Here is a 26,973-nt window from a genome sequence, read left to right on the forward strand (position 1 = left end):
AAAAGAAAAAAATTATTTTCTTTAAAATGGTTTAATTTTTTCATTAACTAAAAAAATATTTTTGGTTAACTAATTTTTAAAATATCTCAAATCCACTGAATATATATACCTTTTCAAAGCATACTGTGAGATTATACATAATTAATGTATCACTACTATGAAATTAATGCAGATACTTAAAGCCCTTGAAGGATTAATACCACATCAGCAATTATGGGCTGTGGAAGGTAATTAACACTTCCCCACATTTTAAATTAATTACTATCTATTTCCAGAAGTTTGATTCTCATGAAAATTATATATAAATGGTTAGGTTTGCCATTTTTGTGATATCAATTCATTTAAGAACTTGAAATTTTTTAATTCAATTTAATCTATCACATTATTTATAAAATTTTAATTATTATCGTAATTTTATAAAATAATATTAAAAATTTTTAATTTCATATTATTTATAATCTTGAACTTTTAAATTATAAATATATAGTTGTGTCTCCGCTTTCATTTAAAAAAAAGTAGGAATTCTTATTGTTTAATTTTAATTTATATATTTGTTATATTAATATGTAAAATAAAATAATATTTTAAATTTTTTATTATTTACTTTATATTTTATTTTAATTTTATCATTTTGATGTAAACTAATTTTTTATCTCACTAGTTTTTAATAAAAACATAATAATGTTATTATAAAATAAAATAAATGTTAATAGTAAAAGTAATGGCAAATATATATACTATAATAGTATAAATTACAAATTAAACATATAGTATAACTTAGATTGTTAATTAAAACTCCAATAAAATAAAACAGGAAGACTACTATTATTAAGATTTTTTTTTTTTTTGAAAGGAGAAAAATTTTTTATTAATTCAAAGAGAACAGAGAAACAATATGAAGAGGAGGGACATCAACCTAAACTTTTTGACCTGACTCAGAATGAGTCGATGTTGCTAGAATATGAGCGACATCATTTGCAGATCTATGAACAAAAATACACTTTGCTTTCTCATAACTAGATAGAAGCAGTTTACAATCTTGAACCAAAAGGGCAAAAAACGATAAATCATCCAACAAAGCATAATTAACTGACATCACAAGTACCTGAGCATCCAATTTGAAAAGGACTTGATCCTATCCACACTCTTTAATCCAGCTCAATACTTCCCGAAATGCCATAGTTTCAGCACACTTTGCATCCAGCTGGATAAAAAGAGCCTGCTCTAGCAGCCATAAAACTCCCATCATCATTCCGGATTACACAACCGAAGCCTACCGAACCTCGTTGCAAGCTTAAAGAGGCATCAATGTTCGCCTTGATCCAACCTTGCGGTGAAGGAGACCAAACCGGGCGAGCCGAGTCGACAATGGTGCTTACTGATAAATCGACACGAGCTTCTTTCCATTGCTGCAAAAAATTTAGAGACACACCACTATGAGTGAAAAAAAAATTTGTAAGATACAAATTCATTATAATTAGAAGTAAAATATTGTAGTAATTTTGTGGTACTATGATAATTAAAGATTATATTAAATTAGTTATTGAAAATTGATATATTATCATAATATCATACTATAATATAAATATTAATTTATTAAATCCAAAAATATAATAAAATTGATATATTATCATAATATCATACTATAATATAAATATTAATTTATTAAATCCAAAAATATAATTTACAATTAAAATATAGTTATTATTTAATTAATTAAATATTAATTTGTTACATCCAAATTACAAAAAAATATTTCATATTAATAAGATTCTTAGTATAAATGAAATGATGAGAAATTATATAGAATATTATAACTTAGATCTTAATATAAGAATAAAATTACAAATAAAACTTAAAAAATCATAATTTAAAAAATAATAATTTCATTTTATATTAATTGGATTCTTAATAAAAATGAAATTATATATTAATAATGGGAAGAGAAATTATTAATGTTTTCACTTTTATTCCAAAACTAATTAAATTTTATGAAATATAATTAAAAAGAATTTACTAAATTAATTTATTTTTATGAAATATTGTGAGACGTATATAAACATGTAGTTGTTAATTTTTACTATATTGAAATCAAATACAAAAAAAATTATATTTTTAAAATAATAGTAAAACTAGATAATTTTTAAGATTATTTAAATGATAATTTTAAATTTGTATATCTATAAACTATATATATGGGAAGGGACGAATAATTAAAATTTCTAAATACCTTTAATTATTTTAATTTTTAACTATTAGTAAAAATATTTGAACTATAAATTGGATAATTATTTTTAACTATGGAAAGGCCTATAAAAATAACTTCATTATTTTAAATTATATAATATACATTTTTAAAATTAATAGTTATAATTGTGTTATTAATTGTTTTGGCATAGGCTCATCTGAGGATTTTGAAGCACATGGACCCAGGAAATTTATATTTGGAGAGCTACTATTTGCAACTGATCATTTCAGCAACAAAAATCTTATTCGCATTGGCGATTTTGGGAATGTGTACGAGGGAATCCTTCCAAACGGTGAGATGGTTGCTATTAAGAAACTTAGATATTTTGACGAACAGCCGGAAGAAGAATTCGAGAATCAGATTATGGCAGTTGGCAAGGTTCGTCACCCAAATCTTGTTAGGCTGATCGGCTACTGCTGTGAAGGATACCTTAAATTTCTTGTTTTAGAGTTTATTCCCAATAAATCTTTGGGATTTCATTTAAGTGGTGAGTCCATTCCGTACTCTGAGAATCTGAGATACACATATATGAAACGCTTCCACATGACATAATCCTTTGGATTGTTATTATACATTGATATCTGGGCAGCTCTAACTCTATGATTGTGATTTTACAAATTATCAAATGGCATCATAGATACAGAGAGCAGATCAAACTTGAAGTGGTCAACAAGAATGAAAATTGCTATAGAATCTGCAAAAGGTTTGGAATATCTACATGAACATTGTAAGTAATTAATACTCTATATTAACCAATTTTCTATCTTCTTTTTGCTATTAAGGCTTCATCTATTTTCACTTTTTGTTCCTTTTTTAATGTCATTAACATGTTTTCTATTATTTTAAGATTTTCACTTTCTCATTTTTTTATATTTAGATCCTCACTCTCAAATTAAGGCAAATGATATTTTTTTAGACGAGAACTTTACACCAAAGGTATAATAATAAAAAATAGAACATTTCATTTGCATATATGTTTTGATAATGTTATATACACATATATAGTTTGTTTAGGCATTTGCCCACTCTCTCTACATGTATTCATCATCACACGTATATATGTTTAGGCATTCTATCTATATGAAACCTTACATATATCGCAATGTATTATTTCTCCATTCGCCTTTTTTTTTATTTTTTTATTTTTACATAAATTTCAGAATATAGTAGAGTTTAAATTTTATTATTTATTATTTTACATTTTAAAATTGTAATTTGGAATTTTGTGATTAGTTTATTTGTCAATAAAAAACAATTTAATTTATTGATGTTTAATTGCTGAAATATAGTTAAAATATCACAAAAAACAATAACTAGCAAACTACAAGAATTAATAAATTTATTTTAATTGTATCATTTGAAAAGATAACAAATAAGCTCGACAGTTAACTTAAATATTAATATTGAAATTTGTATGAAATTAATTAAAATATATATAATAAATGTTCCTATTTAAGAAATGCTTAGACGGCAAATTATACCATCCTCTATAATATATATATATATATATATATATATATATATATATATATATATATAATCCCATCATTTTTATTATATTGAGGGCACAAAATTATATATGTGGTATTAAACAGTGTGTTATGATTCACAATGAGTTAATTACTGATTTATTTGGATCATTTTTGTTCAGATTGTTGATTTTTGGCATGCTGAATTTTTTCCAAAAACTGATCCCAGACGCATCTCCGCTGATCGAAAAGAAGCTAGCATGTAAGTTATTAATTTGGTATATTCTTTTTGCTCCTTGATCATGGTTATTATATGTGATCTGCTTCTACAAAATAGATTAAAGGGAAAAAAACAACAACGAAGTACGTGTGCAGCTAGCAAAGATTTATAGTTTCTATTTCTAGAAATATTCTTAAGTGATTATTTTATTATTTTTCAACATGCAGTTATACAGATCTAAAAATTTCCGATTCTCAATCAATTTTTGATAGATCGGAAATTTATTCTTTTGGTGTTGTCCTTTTAGAGCTTATTACCGGCAGAAGAAATAAAGATATCGTGAATTGGGTAAGTTCTGATACCAAACAATGTAAATAAGGCATGAGGTAGAGTATTAAAGCACGAATATTCATTTCATTAATTAAAATAAGATCAATATCATAGTTAAATATATAGTATTATAGTACTGTTCGGCAATATTAGTTATTAACTGTTTAGCTGTGATAGTTGTTCAAATAGTGATTAATCAAACTTTATAATAAATAGTTTTTCATAATTTAATCACTCAATCATTAAAATAGTTGCATACAATAAATATTAAAATGTAGGATGAAATGAACATTAAACTAAGCAAGAAATAGAACAATCCAAGGTGATTCTCAGCTTAGATGATAAAATCAGCTGCACCTTCAGTGTTCCTTCAACCTGTGGTCTTATACAGCTGCAAACACAAGCTTTTAATAGTTGAAGTAGTCAATTATAAAGTTTATTTTTAATATTTGATGAACCGCTCATTGAATAATTAAAATTATTAATAACTACTGCAATAACTATTATTGCAAAACAGGATCTATATATTCATATTTCAATTAATAAAATAGCATGACTATTTCATCTCAATAACAATTCTTGTTTTCATCTCCTTCCAAAAACCAATAATTAACATATCTTAAATGAAGATAAAATATGAGTCTTACAACAATTAATCTTCTTGCAAATGATAATATTGCATCTATTTTCCGAGAAAGAGAAATAACATTTTATTTAAATCGCATATCTCAAATTTTGATCTCGACTTCTTTGGTAGACTTTCCATTTTTATGAAAGATTATAATAATATCTACTTTTTCTTTAACCATATTTCCCAATAATTATAATTTTACTATTTTTTGATTTTTTAATTCATTTACATTTATCACTATATTTTTCCAATTAATTTGATTCATTAAAATCAAAATAATAAATAAAAAAGTGTTATACAACAATATACCAATACTAAATTTCTATTCCATCTAAAAGATAAAAAAACAAAACAAGATAATTTCAAACAAAAAAACTAACGTAAAATAATATCCAAATCGAGTCCTTAAAAAAATTCTGAATGCTTTGATTTTTCAGTTTTTGGAAAACATTTCTACATTTTCTAAATCAAACTTGTTAACTATTCTATTAAAGAAAATATTAATAAACTTATTTTAATTTTAAATATTTATATTATTTACTCCTTATAATTTTAAAGATTTTTAATAATTCTTTAAAAAAACTATTTATATTATTTAGTTCTTGCTTTACTTATTTTGATCCATATTAAAAATTGAATATCATTTTCAGTTAATGTTTCAACAGAGTTTAAAGAAAATATGGGCTAAATAGCTAATTATGAAAAGATACAGGATCACTCTAGCATTACTAGATCATATCAGACTAGGTTTGAATATAATTTTAATGGCTTAAAAATGACTCAATTTTTTAAAAAATAAAAGTGTGATTTGAATTGGATATTGTGTAAATTTTATTATGGTTGTTGTATTATTGCCGTATTCAGGCGAGACCTCTAATAATCAAAGGAGATTCAATAAATGTTGATTACGATGGGCTCGTTGATTCAACATTGAAAGGACAATATGATCAAAGTGAAGTGGAACGAATAATTTATTGTATAGCTGCTAGCATATATACTCCATCCTCGAAGCTTCGGCCAAAAATGGGACAGGTATGGATTCACTTATCATACTTGGATTTTATTTGATTAAGGTTCCCTGTATTTGCACAAAAAATATTTTTCTGAAAGTTTTTTTTATCAAAACTATTTTTCGTGTAGAAAATATTTTTTGATAAAATAATTTGTTTTTTATTATATAATTTTAATTTTAAAATAAAATATATTAAAAATTTTTTATATAAAATATTAATAAAATTTTGCAAAAAATAACTTTTTTTACTCAAAAAGAAAAAAAATTATTTTCTTTAAAATGGTTTAATTTTTTCATTAACTAAAAAAAATATTTTTGGTTAACTAATTTTTAAAATATCTCAAATCCACTGAATATATATACCTTTTCAAAGCATACTGTGAGATTATACATAATTAATGTATCACTACTATGAAATTAATGCAGATACTTGAAGCCCTTGAAGGATTAATACCACATCAGCAATTATGGGCTGTGGAAGGTAATTAACACTTCCCCACATTTTAAATTAATTACTATCTATTTCCAGAAGTTTGTTTCTCATGAAACTTATATATAAATGGTTAGGTTTGCCATTTTTGTGATATCAATTCATTTAAGAACTTAAAATTTTTTAATTCAATTTAATCTATCACATTATTTATAAAATTTTAATTATTATCGTAATTTTATAAAATAATATTAAAAATTTTTAATTTCATATTATTTATAATCTTGAGCTTTTAAATTATAAATATATAGTTGTGTCTCTGCTTTCATTTAAAAAAAAGTAGGAATTCTTATTGTTTAATTTTAATTTATATATTTGTTATATTAATATGTAAAATAAAATAATATTTTAAATTTTTTATTATTTACTTTATATTTTATTTTAATTTTATCATTTTGATGTAAACTAATTTTTTATCTCACTAGTTTTTAATAAAAACATAATAATGTTATTATAAAATAAAATAAATATTAATAGTAAAAGTAATGGCAAATATATATACTATAATAGTATAAATTACAAATTAAAAATATAGTATAACTTAGATTGTTAATTAAAACTTCAATAAAATAAAACAGGAAGACTACTATTATTAAGATTTTTTTTTTTTTTGAAAGGAGAAAAATTTTTTATTAATTCAAAGAGAACAGAGAAACAATATGAAGAGGAGGGACATCAACCTAAACTTTTTGACCTGACTCAGAATGAGTCGATGTTGCTAGAATATGAGCGACATCATTTGCAGATCTATGAACAAAAATACACTTTGCTTTCTCATAACTAGATAGAAGCAGTTTACAATCTTGAACCAAAAGGGCAAAAAACGATAAATCATCCAACAAAGCATAATTAACTGACATCACAAGTACCTGAGCATCCAATTTGAAAAGGACTTGATCCTATCTACACTCTTTAATCCAGCTCAATGCTTCCCGAAATGCCATAGTTTCAGCACACTTTGCATCCAGCTGGATAAAAAGAGCTTGCTCTAGCAGCCATAAAACTGTCATCATCATTCCGGATTACACAACCGAAGCCTACCGAACTTCGTTGCAAGCTTAAAGAGGCATCAATGTTCGCCTTGATCCAACCTTGCGGTGAAGGAGACCAAACCGGGCGAGCCGAGTCGACAATGGTGCTTACTGATGAATCGACACGAGCTTCTTTCCATTGCTGCAAAAAATTTAGAGACACACCACTATGAGTGAAAAAAAAATTTGTAAGATACAAATTAATTATAATTAGAAGTAAAATATTGTAGTAATTTTGTGGTACTATGATAATTAAAGATTATATTAAATTAGTTATTGAAAATTGATATATTATCATAATATCATACTATAATATAAATATTAATTTATTAAATCCAAAAATATAATAAAATTGATATATTATCATAATATCATACTATAATATAAATATTAATTTATTAAATCCAAAAATATAATTTACAATTAAAATATAGTTATTATTTAATTAATTAAATATTAATTTGTTACATCCAAATTACAAAAAAATATTTCATATTAATAAGATTCTTAGTATAAATGAAATGATGAGAAATTATATAGAATATTATAACTTAGATCTTAATATAAGAATAAAATTACAAATAAAACTTAAAAAATCATAATTTAAAAAATAATAATTTCATTTTATATTAATTGGATTCTTAATAAAAATGAAATTATATATTAATAATGGGAAGAGAAATTATTAATGTTTTCACTTTTATTCCAAAACTAATTAAATTTTATGAAATATAATTAAAAAGAATTTACTAAATTAATTTATTTTTATGAAATATTGTGAGACGTATATAAACATGTAGTTGTTAATTTTTACTATATTGAAATCAAATACAAAAAAAATTATATTTTTAAAATAATAGTAAAACTAGATAATTTTTAAGATTATTTAAATGATAATTTTAAATTTGTATATCTATAAACTATATATATGGGAAGGGACGAATAATTAAAATTTCTAAATACCTTTAATTATTTTAATTTTTAACTATTAGTAAAAATATTTGAACTATAAATTGGATAATTATTTTTAACTATGGAAAGGCCTATAAAAATAACTTCATTATTTTAAATTATATAATATACATTTTTAAAATTAATAGTTATAATTGTGTTATTAATTGTTTTGGCATAGGCTCATCTGAGGATTTTGAAGCACATGGACCCAGGAAATTTATATTTGGAGAGCTACTATTTGCAACTGATCATTTCAGCAACAAAAATCTTATTCGCATTGGCGATTTTGGGAATGTGTACGAGGGAATCCTTCCAAACGGTGAGATGGTTGCTATTAAGAAACTTAGATATTTTGACGAACAGCCGGAAGAAGAATTCGAGAATCAGATTATGGCAGTTGGCAAGGTTCGTCACCCAAATCTTGTTAGGCTGATCGGCTACTGCTGTGAAGGATACCTTAAATTTCTTGTTTTAGAGTTTATTCCCAATAAATCTTTGGGATTTCATTTAAGTGGTGAGTCCATTCCGTACTCTGAGAATCTGAGATACACATATATGAAACGCTTCCACATGACATAATCCTTTGGATTGTTATTATACATTGATATCTGGGCAGCTCTAACTCTATGATTGTGATTTTACAAATTATCAAATGGCATCATAGATACAGAGAGCAGATCAAACTTGAAGTGGTCAACAAGAATGAAAATTGCTATAGAATCTGCAAAAGGTTTGGAATATCTACATGAACATTGTAAGTAATTAATACTCTATATTAACCAATTTTCTATCTTCTTTTTGCTATTAAGGCTTCATCTATTTTCACTTTTTGTTCCTTTTTTAATGTCATTAACATGTTTTCTATTATTTTAAGATTTTCACTTTCTCATTTTTTTATATTTAGATCCTCACTCTCAAATTAAGGCAAATGATATTTTTTTAGACGAGAACTTTACACCAAAGGTATAATAATAAAAAATAGAACATTTCATTTGCATATATGTTTTGATAATGTTATATACACATATATAGTTTGTTTAGGCATTTGCCCACTCTCTCTACATGTATTCATCATCACACGTATATATGTTTAGGCATTCTATCTATATGAAACCTTACATATATCGCAATGTATTATTTCTCCATTCGCCTTTTTTTTTATTTTTTTATTTTTACATAAATTTCAGAATATAGTAGAGTTTAAATTTTATTATTTATTATTTTACATTTTAAAATTGTAATTTGGAATTTTGTGATTAGTTTATTTGTCAATAAAAAACAATTTAATTTATTGATGTTTAATTGCTGAAATATAGTTAAAATATCACAAAAAACAATAACTAGCAAACTACAAGAATTAATAAATTTATTTTAATTGTATCATTTGAAAAGATAACAAATAAGCTCGACAGTTAACTTAAATATTAATATTGAAATTTGTATGAAATTAATTAAAATATATATAATAAATGTTCCTATTTAAGAAATGCTTAGACGGCAAATTATACCATCCTCTATAATATATATATATATATATATATATATATATATATATATATATAATCCCATCATTTTTATTATATTGAGGGCACAAAATTATATATGTGGTATTAAACAGTGTGTTATGATTCACAATGAGTTAATTACTGATTTATTTGGATCATTTTTGTTCAGATTGTTGATTTTTGGCATGCTGAATTTTTTCCAAAAACTGATCCCAGACGCATCTCCGCTGATCGAAAAGAAGCTAGCATGTAAGTTATTAATTTGGTATATTCTTTTTGCTCCTTGATCATGGTTATTATATGTGATCTGCTTCTACAAAATAGATTAAAGGGAAAAAAACAACAACGAAGTACGTGTGCAGCTAGCAAAGATTTATAGTTTCTATTTCTAGAAATATTCTTAAGTGATTATTTTATTATTTTTCAACATGCAGTTATACAGATCTAAAAATTTCCGATTCTCAATCAATTTTTGATAGATCGGAAATTTATTCTTTTGGTGTTGTCCTTTTAGAGCTTATTACCGGCAGAAGAAATAAAGATATCGTGAATTGGGTAAGTTCTGATACCAAACAATGTAAATAAGGCATGAGGTAGAGTATTAAAGCACGAATATTCATTTCATTAATTAAAATAAGATCAATATCATAGTTAAATATATAGTATTATAGTACTGTTCGGCAATATTAGTTATTAACTGTTTAGCTGTGATAGTTGTTCAAATAGTGATTAATCAAACTTTATAATAAATAGTTTTTCATAATTTAATCACTCAATCATTAAAATAGTTGCATACAATAAATATTAAAATGTAGGATGAAATGAACATTAAACTAAGCAAGAAATAGAACAATCCAAGGTGATTCTCAGCTTAGATGATAAAATCAGCTGCACCTTCAGTGTTCCTTCAACCTGTGGTCTTATACAGCTGCAAACACAAGCTTTTAATAGTTGAAGTAGTCAATTATAAAGTTTATTTTTAATATTTGATGAACCGCTCATTGAATAATTAAAATTATTAATAACTACTGCAATAACTATTATTGCAAAACAGGATCTATATATTCATATTTCAATTAATAAAATAGCATGACTATTTCATCTCAATAACAATTCTTGTTTTCATCTCCTTCCAAAAACCAATAATTAACATATCTTAAATGAAGATAAAATATGAGTCTTACAACAATTAATCTTCTTGCAAATGATAATATTGCATCTATTTTCCGAGAAAGAGAAATAACATTTTATTTAAATCGCATATCTCAAATTTTGATCTCGACTTCTTTGGTAGACTTTCCATTTTTATGAAAGATTATAATAATATCTACTTTTTCTTTAACCATATTTCCCAATAATTATAATTTTACTATTTTTTGATTTTTTAATTCATTTACATTTATCACTATATTTTTCCAATTAATTTGATTCATTAAAATCAAAATAATAAATAAAAAAGTGTTATACAACAATATACCAATACTAAATTTCTATTCCATCTAAAAGATAAAAAAACAAAACAAGATAATTTCAAACAAAAAAACTAACGTAAAATAATATCCAAATCGAGTCCTTAAAAAAATTCTGAATGCTTTGATTTTTCAGTTTTTGGAAAACATTTCTACATTTTCTAAATCAAACTTGTTAACTATTCTATTAAAGAAAATATTAATAAACTTATTTTAATTTTAAATATTTATATTATTTACTCCTTATAATTTTAAAGATTTTTAATAATTCTTTAAAAAAACTATTTATATTATTTAGTTCTTGCTTTACTTATTTTGATCCATATTAAAAATTGAATATCATTTTCAGTTAATGTTTCAACAGAGTTTAAAGAAAATATGGGCTAAATAGCTAATTATGAAAAGATACAGGATCACTCTAGCATTACTAGATCATATCAGACTAGGTTTGAATATAATTTTAATGGCTTAAAAATGACTCAATTTTTTAAAAAATAAAAGTGTGATTTGAATTGGATATTGTGTAAATTTTATTATGGTTGTTGTATTATTGCCGTATTCAGGCGAGACCTCTAATAATCAAAGGAGATTCAATAAATGTTGATTACGATGGGCTCGTTGATTCAACATTGAAAGGACAATATGATCAAAGTGAAGTGGAACGAATAATTTATTGTATAGCTGCTAGCATATATACTCCATCCTCGAAGCTTCGGCCAAAAATGGGACAGGTATGGATTCACTTATCATACTTGGATTTTATTTGATTAAGGTTCCCTGTATTTGCACAAAAAATATTTTTCTGAAAGTTTTTTTTATCAAAACTATTTTTCGTGTAGAAAATATTTTTTGATAAAATAATTTGTTTTTTATTATATAATTTTAATTTTAAAATAAAATATATTAAAAATTTTTTATATAAAATATTAATAAAATTTTGCAAAAAATAACTTTTTTTACTCAAAAAGAAAAAAAATTATTTTCTTTAAAATGGTTTAATTTTTTCATTAACTAAAAAAAATATTTTTGGTTAACTAATTTTTAAAATATCTCAAATCCACTGAATATATATACCTTTTCAAAGCATACTGTGAGATTATACATAATTAATGTATCACTACTATGAAATTAATGCAGATACTTGAAGCCCTTGAAGGATTAATACCACATCAGCAATTATGGGCTGTGGAAGGTAATTAACACTTCCCCACATTTTAAATTAATTACTATCTATTTCCAGAAGTTTGTTTCTCATGAAACTTATATATAAATGGTTAGGTTTGCCATTTTTGTGATATCAATTCATTTAAGAACTTAAAATTTTTTAATTCAATTTAATCTATCACATTATTTATAAAATTTTAATTATTATCGTAATTTTATAAAATAATATTAAAAATTTTTAATTTCATATTATTTATAATCTTGAGCTTTTAAATTATAAATATATAGTTGTGTCTCTGCTTTCATTTAAAAAAAAGTAGGAATTCTTATTGTTTAATTTTAATTTATATATTTGTTATATTAATATGTAAAATAAAATAATATTTTAAATTTTTTATTATTTACTTTATATTTTATTTTAATTTTATCATTTTGATGTAAACTAATTTTTTATCTCACTAGTTTTTAATAAAAACATAATAATGTTATTATAAAATAAAATAAATATTAATAGTAAAAGTAATGGCAAATATATATACTATAATAGTATAAATTACAAATTAAACATATAGTATAACTTAGATTGTTAATTAAAACTCCAATAAAATAAAACAGGAAGACTACTATTATTAAGATTTTGTTTAGAAAGTTTTAAGTAAAGTTCTTATTAGAAATAAATAATAATTTAAGTGTTAAATTTAAAACTCTTAACTAGTGACCAATGGAGGTGGACCCCAGTAAAATTAAATTATGAGTGATTGAATAATCTGAATAATATTTTAAAAAAAAGAGAAAAATAATTAATGAATGTAAATTAATTTTTTCTCAATAAATTAATTTTAAAATAGATTTATATTAAATTATTTTAAATTTTATTTATTATTTATGAGTGATTATTATAGCGTTGATATTGGTAGATCATATAATTTTTTATTATAGAAAAATTAAATAATGCGGTGAGTACAGGGACGACCACAGAATCCAAAACAATTTTAGAGGAGGGAGGTCCTTCAGAAACAATAACCTCAGCTCAGTTTAAAAAAGAACACTCAATAAAGCAGCGTGAACCCATTTAAATAACAGATACCAAATAATATAATTAATTAAAAATTATATTCTTAATAAAATTTTATATTATAATCTTTGAATTTAAAATATAAAAATAAATATTAAAATGCAGCATTAAGAGTGAAAAATAAATAAATAAGACTCGGAATACATATGTAATAGAACTAGTTATAATAGAAACAGGGATACTCTTTCAATGTGAATGCACAATCTCGTTCGTTATAAACCAAAAGACAAAAACTGCAAATTTATGTCTAAGAGAACACTTTCTTCCTGAGAAGAATATTTTGCAGAAACTACTTTTTCAATAAATTCACCTACTGGAAAGCATTACACAAACATATTATTTACGTATTTGTGTGTATAAAGTAAATCTATTTACCTTTATCTTAGGAGGAGATTTTGTAAATTATAGAAGGTTTTTTAAAAGTTTAAAAAACTTGATTGTGTTTATGAGGGAGTTGTATTTTTCAAAGATTTTTAGATTTTATTAAAAAACTTATAATTTTAACCAATTAAATTAGTGAATTGACGAGATTTAAAAATTTTTTAAATACATTAATACTTTGTTTGAGAGGAAATAGAGTAAAATAAGATTTTTTAAAGTATGATTTTATAAATTAAAATTTTTTATAGTTTTATAAGATAAGATTTTTATGGTTTTTAAATCTTAATAATTTTTTATTATTTAGATTTTTTTTTTCAAATATTTAAAAGTTTTTAAGGAAAATCTTATCAATCCACCAATTTAGTGAGTTGAAATTGAAGGTTTTTAAACCCTACTTTGAAAACCCTCACTCCCACTCAAATAATTAAACCTTGAAAAACTTCCATCACCTTAAAAAATTATTAAAGATTTATTTTTGTTGAAAGATAGGAAAAAAAATGATTAAGGTTTAAGAAACTATAAGAAGTCTTATTTTATAAAACTTACAATACCTCATCTCAAGCAGAGTTTTGAACTAGTTTACTTTACTTGCCAATATTTAGAGAGGAGATTAAGAGTTAGCCGTTATTATTTCTTTGTAAAAATTTCACTTTCTTATCTGTTTTAAGTCAATGCCAAATGCAACTCCACTTATAAGATAAAAATCTGATGATTGAAAATAATTTACAGAGCTCCAGGAGATAACTAAAGTTAGTAACCTTTTTTGGAGGAAAGCAACGGCATCACAAGGAACAGAACCAAATATTATGCTGATTCAGGAGATGCCTGCGGAAAGTAATTACTCTACAGAGCACAAGGAGATAACTGAAGTTAGTAACCAGCTTTGGAGCAAAGCAACGCCATCACAAGGAACAGGACCAAAGATTATGCAGATTCAGGAGATGCCTGCGGAAAGTAATTACTCTGCTTTGGAACCGGCTGCTATGCTATCTGAGACGTCACTTGAGGCTACAGCTCAAAGTGCAATCCCTCCTTCAAGGCTCATGAAGATTTATCATATTCTTAACAAAATCGTGAGCAGAATTAAAAATTCAAATGTAAGCACCATTGGAGTTTATGGAGGAGAAGGAATTGGAAAAACCACTCTATCGGAAGCCTTGAAGATTCAGCCTGCCATAAGGGATATGTTTCATTTTGTCATTTGGGTAAGTGTTCCCAAGGTTTGGAATCTGAGAGAGGTGCAGCTACAAATTGGAAGACAATTGCCTTTGTCTGGTAAAAAGCGCATAAACAAATACACGCTTATGAGTTTTTTAGAAAGCGTGAAGTTTATTCTAATCCTAGATGGTGTTAATGGGTTTATTAGCTTGAACATTGTGGGAATTCCTGAGCCAACCCCAGAAAATGGGTCCAAGATAGTTTTGACAGCTAGATCAGCGGAAGTATGCGATAGAATGTCAGCCGACTTGAAGATAAATCTGGAGGATTTGTTTCGGGAATTATTTTGTGAGAATGTTGGTGAAATTGTTTATTCTTTCAAACTTCAACCACTAGCTCCCAAAGTTGTTGACTTATGCTGTAACCATTCGCATGCTATCTTTCTAATGTCAAAGGCATTGAAAGATGAATCTGATGTTAGGGTTTGGAAGAATGCTGTTGACATGTTGAGCAGGCAGCCTGCATCTCCAGAACAAGAAATAGAAAACATCATGGTTAATATTTTAAAATTCAGCTATGATCGTCTTCCTGATGATACAACTAGAAGATGCTTGAAAAATTGCGCACTGTTTTTCGAGAAGCAGGAGATTGCAAGAGAGTCATTGATAGACAACTGGATATCTGATGACCTGATGGATATGTATCAGAAAGGCCAAAAAGTTATTGAAACTCTTGTCACTGCTGGCCTGTTGGAGAGTTCAGAGGATGGACAAGTTTTCAAGCTACATGAGATAGATAGCTCTTTATTACTGGAACATGTTTTTCCATCAAGATTGTTTCTCAGGAGGAAAGGTAGTACATTGACTGAGCTACTGATGGACGAGAATTGGGAAAATTCAGATGAGATTTACTTGATGGATAACGAGCTAACTGAGCTGTCTGAGAAGCTGAGCTCCCAAGCCCAAGCATTGTTCCTTCAAAGAAATCTTAAATTGAGGAAAATATCAGACACATTTTTTCAAGATATGCTTGCTCTACAAATCCTTAACTTGTCTGTAACTTCTATTAAATTTTTGCCGGATTCTCTTTTCGGATTGGTCAATCTCAAAAGGCTCTCTTTGAATAGATGTGTTCTGTTGAAATTACTACCATCAAGAGTTGGAGATCTCAGTTGCCTTGAGGTACTTCATCTTGAAGGGACAGCGATTGTGGCTCTACCAAGAGAAGTTGAACATCTAAAGAATCTCACATCTTTAAAAGTGTCATTTCGTGAACCCGTAATTTTTGATCATCCAAAGAAAATGATTCCTGATGGGGTTATAAAAAAGCTATCTAAGTTGAAAAAGTTACGCATTGATGTGAGTCCAGAAGATGGGCGGTGGAAAGCATCAGTGGTAAGTATTGTTTTGGAGGTTTGCACACTGACAACATTAGATACACTTCAGTTTTACTTTCCAAATGTGAAACTATTGAGCCAAATTAATTGGGATACCACACCAACATCTCCACCATTATCACATTTCAAATTTATTGTTGGTGATCATACCAATCGCATCATTTGTCGACTTCCTCATGATGTGGACGTTGAGTTAGGACGATATGATAAATGCTTAAAATATGTCAATGGTGAAGGTGCACCTGAAGAAATCAAGAAAGTGCTTAGACACACATCTGCCTTTTTCTTGGACCGCAATATGTCTGTTGAGAAGTTATCGGAATTTGAGATCTCAAATATGATGCAATTAAAATGTTGTGTAGCAGGGGAATGTGATAAGCTTCAAACTATCATAGAGGGAGATCAAATGGTAACCAGTGCTTCTGGAGAAGTAGAACTTGGTCTTGAATCCCTTGAATATCTGTATATATATTATGCTAAGAGTTTGAGGAGTATATGTGAGGGGCGACTGGATAATAGTAGTTTCAAAAAACTAAAGTATTTGACTCTGCACATGTGTCCAGAGCTGACCATCATTTTCATGCCAGAGTTGCTTGTTAATCTTTCCAGTCTTGAAGAGTTAATAGTTGATGATTGCTCCGAAGTAAAGAGTTTAGTGCACTGTAAAGATAATGAACATGAGATCAAGCATATTCTGCCGGCCTTAAAGAAGATTTCTTTTCATTTCTTACCTGAATTGGATAGTATCTCTGATGTGGTATCCATTGCGCCAAGAATAGAATGGATGGATTTTTACTATTGCCCAAATCTCAAAAGTCTCCCAATTAGCAAAGCTATCCACACAAAATTGAGGCAGATCAAGGGTGAGGAGAGCTGGTGGCAATCATTGGAGTGGCAAAACAATGAGCAAGATTCCAATTGGGAAGACATTTTTACTCCAGTTGATGAATGGGATTAAATCACATGGCATATAAGAGAGGTAGTCTTTTATCTAATACTAAGCCTACGCAGTTAACTTTTAAATGTTTTCTAATTTTTTATTACATGCATGATGGTGTTGAATTTCAGGTCTTTTTGCCAAGTGAAGTACCTGGATAGCTGCAAAAACGGATCAAGACAAAGAAAGTAATCTGGCATTGAATGGAATAATGGTCAATGATGGCAACAAAGATCTCAACTAGTTTAGCATCAAAGCTTAGATTTGTGTGTTGTGATGTAATAAAGATAATGATTTACCATTATAGACTATATGTGTAGGAACTACTGGTTAATAGCTGTGTTCAGCTTAGAAAATTCTGAGGATATTGTTATGGAATAATGACATTTACTATTTTAGTAATTGAAGTGTGGTATTCTCATAATAAATAATTGATGTATAAGTTCTACCATATTTTGGTGATTGTACCAGGACTCTCATGCTAGTACTGAATATGTAAGTTATTCTTTTTCTTTGATCTCATTTGTAGATATCCAATGTGACTGCTTGTAGCAAAATGGACAGGGTAACGTTTTGACTTTTTATGGTATGGAAATCTAGAACTCGATTTTGCATGGAGTCAAAAAAAAGTTATGAGTGGTTTTCTGTAATGCAACAATAAAATTAACCACTGTAATATGTCTTTTGCCCATCTTAGGAATGAATTTTGAGCTTTGCATCATTCTACCAAATAATTACTATAAATTTTGTAAGAAAATAAATTTTTTACTCTTATGTTGTAACTACTCAAAATAAAATTTTAAAAATTAACCATGTTATTGAAGTGGTAATAAAACTATTCTTCAAAATAATACAACATTTTTTCCCATATCGCATGTTTGTGATGTTAATAAATATCCACGTGTGACCATTATAGACCACATATAGATATGTTTAATTATATATTTATAATATTCTTTTTAAAGAAATGCTATAATGTATCTCCTTAGATAAATTTTAATCTGAAATTATCACTTGTAGATCCACTTGTAAGTATTTTACTGGTGAAACTATTAATGGGTTACAAACGCATGAAGATTTTTTTTTTTATTTTAGATTGGTTGTTGGCCAGGTTATTAGTTGGAAAAAATTGAAATCTCAAAGTCAATCCCTAATAATAGTTGCAATGTAGTTCTAATAACGGGATTTGAGGAAGATGCAATGGAATAGACATGTAGGTAAGGCTTTAAATTTATATATTAAGAATTGTTTCATGGGGATTAAGGTGAAGTTGCTGATTCTTCAAACCTTAAACCAGCAGTTCAAGTTGAGGGTTGTATTGACCGCAAATCGTGTATTGAGATAAAGTTTAGAAGTTTTTATGGACATTTAGTTAATATATAATTACTAAAATTATTATTGGCTTTCAAGTTTCAAGAAAAGGTCATTATCCAGTGAAGAAGTTGGTAAATTTTAATTTAAAAAATTACAAAGTTTTCCTACGCTAGCAAATTCAAAATAGACATACAAGGTACACGCAGGCCCACATCTATCAAGCATTTCAAGGAAAACAAAATTCAAAACTTGCTGTGAGCGTGGATCGAACACGCGACCTTCAGATCTTCAGTCTAACGCTCTCCCAACTGAGCTATCCCCGCTGAATGATTACTTTTTGAAGAAAAAACAAATTTAAAATATTTTTACGTGAAAATCAAGTATTTCTTACTTGCGTGTGTGGGATGATTTAGTTGAGATTTTTTTATTGGATAATTACATATCTGAATTGCCTAATATCCAAGTTGAAGTTGTTTCTATAATCAAACTAAATGTTATTGACAATATGCTAGCTCCCATGTTCTCTAAATTATTTATAATTCCAGTGAATTTTTTACTCTGTCTCTTTTTAAATTATTCAAAATTAATATATGCACATATATTACACGAAGAATATGAAGAATTTGATAGAGTTCGATAGATAAAAATAGAAAGAAAATAAATGAAAGATGAAGAAAATTGTTAAATTTGCTAAAAAATCTCTTAAATTTCCATTGATAGAAATTATATTTAAATACATAGAAAACTTCATGAAAAAGTATAACATAAATAATAAATAATAAATACAAAAAACGAAAAACTTATCTGAAAATAACTTTTGAATATTTAATAAGTCTTTTAAATATCTAATGAATATTAAATGCTCAAATTTTTTAAAAGGTAATTAAAAAAAATCTTAATTTTAACAGAATCTATGGGGCATGCAGATACCCATTGAAATTCTTGGGATGATATTTTTATCTCCATTGATTAATGTAATTAGGTTGGTCTACTTGAAATAAAGCCATTATAGTTATATTATTTCATTAATCAAGTGAAAAAAAAATTAAATAATGATAATACTACATGAGCTATAAATCTATTACTCTAAAATTAAAAATTAAAAAAAAAACACAAAAAATAGGATAAACTATTTGCCTATGACTTAAAAATAACTAATTCAACTTCCTTGGTGTTAGGCAAATCTTGATCAAAATGTTTTCTTTAGCAAGGATTTGTTTTGGTAGACGGAGATGGAATTGTTCGAGTCTATGTTCTTTTTTAAAGGGCAGAATTGAAGTACAGTGTCGAACAAGTAGGTGTAACTATTGAATTCTATGGTGGCAAACATTCTTCCACACAATGATCATTTCTTTAATGGGACACCTTTAGTCTCTAAGCAAGAGATAGTAAATGAAGATTATCATAACGAAGAAAGCAAAGAAAATAAACAAGCCATACTTCATATGGCAAAGCATTAGTGTGAAGACTTGAGCAATAATGAAAGTGAAGATCATGTTCATAGAGACATTGATACTCTGAGCAGCTGATTTGATTTCCAATGGAAAGATTTCGCTCGGCACTAAACACCCGAGAGGACCCGTGACCATGCAAATCCAGCAACAAATATGCATATCAGAATCACCACAATCAGTGCATACCATGTTGGCAAGTTTGCTGGGTCACCATTCACTCCAAACTTCAGCTCAATTGCAAGTGCTACAACAAGCTGATTATTATGAAAAATCAAGTTATTAGTCAGGTGGGTTGTGTAAATAATTCTACAACTATAATTTACCAGACAGATGAATAATTGCAAGCTTCCTTCTATATAGAGAGCTCTTCTGCCAACTTTGTCAACAACAAAGATTGAAACTATGGTGGCTAGAGCATTAACGATGCTTGTAGTGAGAGCAGACATGAGGGAAGCTTGGTTTTTAAAGCCAATGTTCTGAACAAAACTAGAGCATAAAACACAATCACGTTCATGCCAGTGAGCTGTTGAAACATTGGAATGCAAATTGCCATAATAAAATATGGTCAATCTTGTCTCTTGATGATATTTCTCTTGGAAATTTTAACCAACTTAGCTGTTTCACTAGTTGCAATTAGATTATTAAATTCCTCATCAACCTCGTGATATTGTAAAATGAATTTAGATTTCAAAAGATTTTGTGGTTGTTGAAAATTTTATTTGTGATATTTTTTTGCTGTTACAGGTATGATATTTAAATTTAATATTAAATCTGACTGTTATAATTTAATTATATTATCTCAAAATTTTTATAACAGCTTACAACAGCTATTCTTATAATATCCAAGTTGAAGTTGTTTCTCGAAAGAAACTACAACTTATTGAAAGTATGCCAGCTCCCCATATTCTAAATTATCTAGAACTACTACTGCCAATTTTTTGCTCGTCTCTTTTCAAATTGTTCAAAATTAATATATGACATATGTTACATCAAGAATCTATAGGGCATTGCGGGCGATGATATTTTTGTCCCCATTGATTAATGTAATTAGGTTGGTCTACTTGAAATAAAGCCATTATAATTATATTGTTTCATTTATCAAGCAAAAAAAAATTAAATAATGATAATATTATATGAGCTATTGATAGGCGGTTGTCGAAGCCGTCAAAAATAAACCTATTAAACAATCAACAATTAACTTGCAAATAGTGGCAATAGGGTCGAACCACAGGGAATTGACACTAAAGACCTTCCTAATAAAGACCAAGATAAGTAAATAACAAATAATTAAAAGAGGGGGGGATTTGATTTGATGAATTAATATTAAACAACAAAAGAAAGCAATAAAATAGATGAGAATTTCAATGGAAAAAGGATTCTAGTTGAAGTATGAGTCTAATTTCAACTTGTTTAGAATTGATCATTGATTATCTAAGTCTCCTATTTTATTTCAATAAATTAGTTTTGGTTGTGGAAAACGCTTCTCACAATCCAAATTCCCCCTTAATTCTAGTTTGATTAGGAAACGTTCGCTATTCAAACACTAATCAACAAGTTGCCAAGGAACGTCCTTGGGGCATTTAGCATCGAACAACTGTTGATTGCTTTAAGACTTAGGGGAACCCAATTCTATTCTTGCCAACCGCGTGGTCAAGTCTAGATTATACAACCTGATTAAATATTTGCTCAAACAATCAAAGCAAGTACGGACCTAAATCATTCAAGCAATTTATCACTCAAGCAATTTAAAAGCAATGGGCCCTTATTGATTCTAAATGCAAAGTAATAATTAAAGAAAAGATCAAGTTGCATAAATATTGAAAGCAAATAAGAGTTCAACAATGGAGTTTTAAATCTCCCAATTCATAACAATTCTGAATTTTCCTCAACTTCAACTAGAAAGAAAAGTGTTTAGCCACTCATGGTGGACTAAAATACACAAAGAAAAGAAGAAAAGAAGAGAAGAGAATTTCTGGAGAGTTTCTGAAGCTGAGAGAGGCTGATCAGATGATGCATTTGTTGGTTTGGAGGCTCTCCTTTTATAGCTGCAGAATTCCATCTATCTAGGGTTTCAAAATCCCTTTTTGATTTGGTGTTTAACTCCTCTTTTGATGTTGAATTTAATTGCAATTGGAATTCCTTGGATGAGAAGCTCTTTCGTGGCTCTTGGTTTTATGTTGGTAGTGATTGGGTTGGATTTGGACTTCTGAAAATTCGGATTTCTGTTTTCTGCCCAATTTCCCGCTCTTCTGTCAGTTTCTGTTGTCAAAGTGATTTGCCCGGTAATTTGAGTGTTTTGGGCAAATCACTGACCCAATCACTTCTCTGTGAGTCAGTCCAGTTATTTTTGCTCTCTGTCTTCTGCGAGTGATTTGGCCAGTGTCTTCGAGTGTCTTGGGCAAATCACTTGCCCATATCACTTCTGCCTGTTGCCTCCAGGTTTCTGCTGTCAAAGTGATTTGCCCGATGATTTGAGTGTTTTGGGCAAATCACTGACCCAATCACTTTTCTGTCAATTTTCTGCACTTTTTCTCCAATTTTCCAATTTCTTCCTTTTCTGTAAAAACAAGATAAAAACCATAAGTTAAACTAAAAAAATGTGTAAATAAACAATAATAATTATGATAAAAATGTGGCTAAATTATGCTTGATCAAATACCCCCACACCTAGCTTTTTGCTTGTCCTCAAGCAACAAATAACTTAGCCAATCAAGCCCCTTTTTCCTTTGAGCCTAAGTACCACTTAATCAGCCCCCCCTAGACTCCTAAATTGAAGTATCACAGTATAGAATACATGTACCAAGGTTGCCCTCCCCTTTCCTTGTTTCCTTCCACCTACCATGGTCAAGAGAAAGGTTTTTGATTCAATCATGCTTATTCTTTTATGTTAGGTTTAATGCAACCCTCTAAGAGTAACTTGCCCTTATTTATTCAGCAGCACTTATTTTTATCCTTGCCTGAAAAAGTCACCAACCTTTTTACACGAAGGTGCATATGGGTGCTACACCCCCGGTTACTCAGTTAGTCACTTGTTCAAGTGGCTACTAGCTCTGCTCATAGTCTTAGACCATCGAAACTCATTTTTTCCTGAAAAAGTCACTAACCTTTTTACGCGATTGTGTACATGGGTGATACACCCCCGGTTACTCAGTTAGTCACTTCTCCAAGTGGCTATTAGGCTCAGTTCATAGTCTAGACCATAGGAACAGGTTTTATGATTTGTGCTTTGTGCTGGATTTTTTTTTTTTTTCATGATAGTTTGGGCAAATCAACTCATAGGGAGTTACACTAGCTTTTTATTTGCATGCATTTGTATTTTTATTTCCCTTGACTACAGCAAATTTAAGGATTCAATTCAAGAGAAAAACTCCCTAAGTGAAGGTAACATACTATGAATGATTCAATTTAAGCTTAAAGGGGTGGCAAATCAATGGGGTCATGAGATAAGGAAACTCTTTCAGCAAGGCTATCTATGTTGAGTAGAGCAATTAGCTACAAAATTCTGTGTGTGTGTGCTAGGAGTGTGAAAAAATTCTGGTGTGTGCAAAAAGGGGTAAGAACAATGCAAAAAGAAATAAAAGAAACAAATAGAAACAAATAGAAATCAAAAGATGGTGTGATCAGTGAATAAATACTCTCCAGTACCCCCACACCTATCCCAAATATTGTCCTCAATGTTTGAATATATATATAGAGAAATGAAGGAGAAAAGGGAAAGGGACTTCCTGGCCTGTGGGTGATTTGGCCAGTGACTTGGGCAAGCACTGGGCAAATCACTGGGCAAATCGCTATCTATCACGGTGCTGGGGCAGAAAATGGTCCACCAACAGGTCCAACAAGTGCTCCATCCTTTGCATTCGGTCCTCAATCCTACTGAGGCGAGCCTCTACTGTCTGGTTGGGGGCTTCGTCTTCAGGTGGCTGCGGAGCATCCTGCTGGGGGGCTGCTGGAGGTGGCTCATTTGCTGGTTCCTGCCCTATTGCCTGTGTTGTCCCATCTGCTGGGTCTACTGTGGAGGCTGGCTGTTGGGTGCTAGTGCTTTTGGCTTTCTTCCTCCTGAAAATACGCTCATGGCGTGGAGTTACTGGACCTGCAGGTGCAATGGAAAAAATATCCCCCACTTTGCAAAGCAACCCCATATCATCTAATGTGCGTAGGTCCAAGGGGGTTGTTTTGGGGGTGGGGGATAGGTCGGTATGTGCAGGGTGCAGTAATTTGAGATTCACTGCAATGGCAGTGATCAAAGGACCAAGAATCAAAGGCCTCTTATATTGTATGATGCTGGATAGTTGGGTGGCAACCCAATATCCAAGATGAATCTTCCTTTGCCTGTGCATGCACCAAAGGATATACAACTCAGTTCTGGTCAGGATGTTGGAAGCATCCTTCCTTCCAGAAAATGTATAAGCCAGGAATCTGTGGAGGTATTTCAGGCTGGGGTTTCTGAGGTATAGGTCCTTGGACCTAGTGGGTGAGTATGAGTCTGGGGGATTATCACTTAATTCTAAGTACACAGAGCTTGGATCAAACTCAGCAGGGAAGTCCCAGGTGGACTGAGGGCATTCACAGCCCATGGCAATGCCGAATTCCTGCAGGGATAAGCGAAATCGCTTCCCCAATAACCTAAATCCAATAGTGCCTGGTGTGTGTAGGTTGTGCATGGCAGGTTTATCAAAATAAAATGTGGTGAAGAACTCATGTGTGAGTTCAAGGAAAGAGGGCATGCGCAAGAAGAAAAAGGTGTCCCAGCCAATAGCAGAGATGAGGGAACGTACCTGGGAATGGAGTCTCAGTGCTCCAAGGGTGCTATGGTGGATATACTTACCTGGGTGATAGGGTAGAGATGAAATTTTAATCAGCCTGGTGCGCTCAGAAATTTTGTTGAATGTCAGGGCTTGAACGATGTGATCTGGGTATGCTGGCTTGGGCAAATCGCTGGGCAGATCACTGGGCATATCACTGAGTGTGTCACTGGGCACATCGCTGGGCATATCACTTGGCAAGTCCGTGGGCACATCAGTGGGCACAGCGCTAGTGAAATTAGTAGGCACATCGCTAGGCACATCGCTGGGCATAGCGCTTGGCAAGTCCGTGGACGCATCAGTGGGCACATCAGTGGGCACAGCGCTGGTGAAATCAGTAGGCGTACCACTTTCTTTGAGTCCTGCGGGATGTATGGCAATGGTGGGTTCTGGCTCTGGCTCTGATCTCGGTGGAGACTGTGTTCTTGGCCGTTTCTGGCCGTAGCCGGAGGAAGTGGTGGCTTCAGGTAGCATTTCGCCCGCAGGGTTTGCCGTCGGGGCTGTTGTGGATGGTGGTGGCGGCGTTCTTTGCCGTTTCTTTTGCCGGCAATATGTCTGGACGGCCGGTAAGTCGGTGCGTCCTGTTGCTGTACTTGTAGCCGGTGGCGTTTCGGTGCTGGTGGTGGCTGGTGGAGGGGTGTCCTGCGCCTCGTCATCACTGTCGGAGGGGATGGGTCTCGGCAGCCCTAGTTTCTTCCACATGAATGGTCCGCCGGTGGCCTTCATCTTGATTCTTACCATGGTGGTTTTGAGTTTGCCGGTGGGTGAGTGGTGGTCGGAGAAGAGAAATCTTGAAGAAGAAGAAATAAAAACAATAGATAGCGTAAAAAGTAAAAGAATAAAAGAAAAGAACTATTTAAAGTGATTTGGGTATGTGAACTGCCCTGATCATTTAATGTTGGCCCTCTGGATTCTTGACAGGGTGATTTGACCAGTGATTTGGGCAAATCACTTGGCCAGATCACTCCTCCTTTGCAGTTGCTGGGCTGGTACTGTTCACGCCCTGTGCTTGATTTTGCGATTGGACCGGTGATCTGGTCAAATTATCTGGGCAATTGGACAAATCACTGCCCCGATCACTTGTGATTGTGGTACATTCAGTCGATTTGCCCGGCGATTGGGGCAAGCAGTGGGCAAATCACTGGGCAAATCACTGCCTCTAGGCTGCCTCCCAGTAGCGCCCTGTTTTCTGTCTTGGGCTGGACTTCAGTGTCTTGCTCAGCAGTCTTGGGAAGGGGGATCCAAGGGAACCTCTCCACAACATGAACAGTAAAATCTTCATAGAATCTCTTCAAACGATGCCCATTAACTTTGAAAACTTTGCTTGTTTGTGGGCTCCGTATGTCAACAGCTCCATGTGGATAGACATGCTCAACCAAAAATGGCCCAATCCACCTAGACCGAAGCTTTCCAGGGAATAATTTGAACCTTGAATCAAAAAGCAAAACCTTATCACCAACCTGAAAGTGTTTTCTGGAGATGTTTTTGTCATGGAAGGCTTTGGTCCTTGCTTTATAATCCCATGAAGCTTCATATGCATCACGCCGAATCTCTTCAAGCTCTTGAATCTGTAATTTTCTGTGAACTCCAGCCTCTTTTTCATCAAGATTGCAGCTCTTCACAGCCCAATAGGCCTTGTGTTCAAGTTCCACAGGTAGATGGCATGCTTTCCCATAAATCAGCCTATATGGAGACATCCCAATTGGAGTTTTGTATGCTGTTCTATATGCCCATAAGGCATCATTGAGGCGCACACTCCAGTCCTTGCGACTTGGGCAGACTGTTTTCTCTAAGATTGACTTGATCTCCCTATTTGATACTTCAGCCAGCCCATTTGTTTGAGGATGATAGGCGGTAGAGGTTCTATGGATGACATGGTGCTTTTTTAGGAGAGTTTCTACTACCTTGTTGCAAAAATGGGTGCCTCGGTCAC

At 30.1% G+C, this 26,973-nt stretch overlaps 3 protein-coding genes, 1 long non-coding RNA gene, 1 other non-coding gene and 1 pseudogene across 5 annotated transcripts in view; 3 read left to right on the forward strand and 3 right to left on the reverse strand.

The window, feature by feature from the left end:
• Positions 1 to 12,551, forward strand: part of LOC110624301 (proline-rich receptor-like protein kinase PERK15) — a 26,341-nt gene extending 13,790 nt beyond the window's left edge. Inside the window, exons 10-17 of the mRNA XM_043961331.1 lie at positions 2,886 to 2,975; positions 3,126 to 3,184; positions 3,900 to 3,979; positions 4,165 to 4,285; positions 5,763 to 5,930; positions 6,337 to 6,391; positions 11,923 to 12,090; positions 12,497 to 12,551. Of these exons, the coding sequence (XP_043817266.1) occupies positions 2,886 to 2,975; positions 3,126 to 3,184; positions 3,900 to 3,979; positions 4,165 to 4,285; positions 5,763 to 5,930; positions 6,337 to 6,391; positions 11,923 to 11,963 (614 nt within the window). The 3' untranslated portion in view covers positions 11,964 to 12,090; positions 12,497 to 12,551. The remainder of the gene's footprint in view (positions 1 to 2,885; positions 2,976 to 3,125; positions 3,185 to 3,899; positions 3,980 to 4,164; positions 4,286 to 5,762; positions 5,931 to 6,336; positions 6,392 to 11,922; positions 12,091 to 12,496) is intronic.
• LOC122724948 lies at positions 8,844 to 9,260 on the forward strand. The gene is made up of 2 exons (XR_006352394.1): positions 8,844 to 8,899; positions 9,050 to 9,260. It is a non-coding gene; the product is annotated as an uncharacterized LOC122724948 (long non-coding RNA).
• Positions 12,082 to 17,987, forward strand: LOC122724838 (disease resistance protein At4g27190-like). Its single transcript, XM_043960724.1, has 4 exons — positions 12,082 to 12,090; positions 12,497 to 12,551; positions 14,709 to 17,512; positions 17,602 to 17,987. Exons 1-3 carry the CDS (start codon positions 12,082 to 12,084, stop codon positions 17,489 to 17,491), a joined length of 2,847 nt encoding a protein of 948 aa, XP_043816659.1. The 3' UTR covers positions 17,492 to 17,512; positions 17,602 to 17,987.
• Positions 17,988 to 19,034: 1,047 nt separating this feature from the next.
• Positions 19,035 to 19,107, reverse strand: TRNAF-GAA. Its single transcript has one exon. It is a non-coding gene; the product is annotated as a tRNA-Phe (tRNA).
• Positions 19,108 to 20,129: 1,022 nt separating this feature from the next.
• Positions 20,130 to 20,791, reverse strand: LOC110624302 (annotated as a pseudogene).
• Positions 20,792 to 21,844: 1,053 nt separating this feature from the next.
• Positions 21,845 to 25,742, reverse strand: LOC122724839 (cell surface glycoprotein 1-like). Its single transcript, XM_043960725.1, has 3 exons — positions 25,064 to 25,742; positions 24,129 to 24,328; positions 21,845 to 21,949 (listed from the first exon to the last, which is right to left on the reverse strand). Exons 1-3 carry the CDS (start codon positions 25,740 to 25,742, stop codon positions 21,845 to 21,847), a joined length of 984 nt encoding a protein of 327 aa, XP_043816660.1.
• Between the last annotated feature and the right edge of the window lie 1,231 nt (positions 25,743 to 26,973).

This window comes from Manihot esculenta, chromosome 10, assembly GCF_001659605.2.
Source record: "Manihot esculenta cultivar AM560-2 chromosome 10, M.esculenta_v8, whole genome shotgun sequence".
Taxonomy (NCBI): domain Eukaryota; kingdom Viridiplantae; phylum Streptophyta; class Magnoliopsida; order Malpighiales; family Euphorbiaceae; genus Manihot; species Manihot esculenta.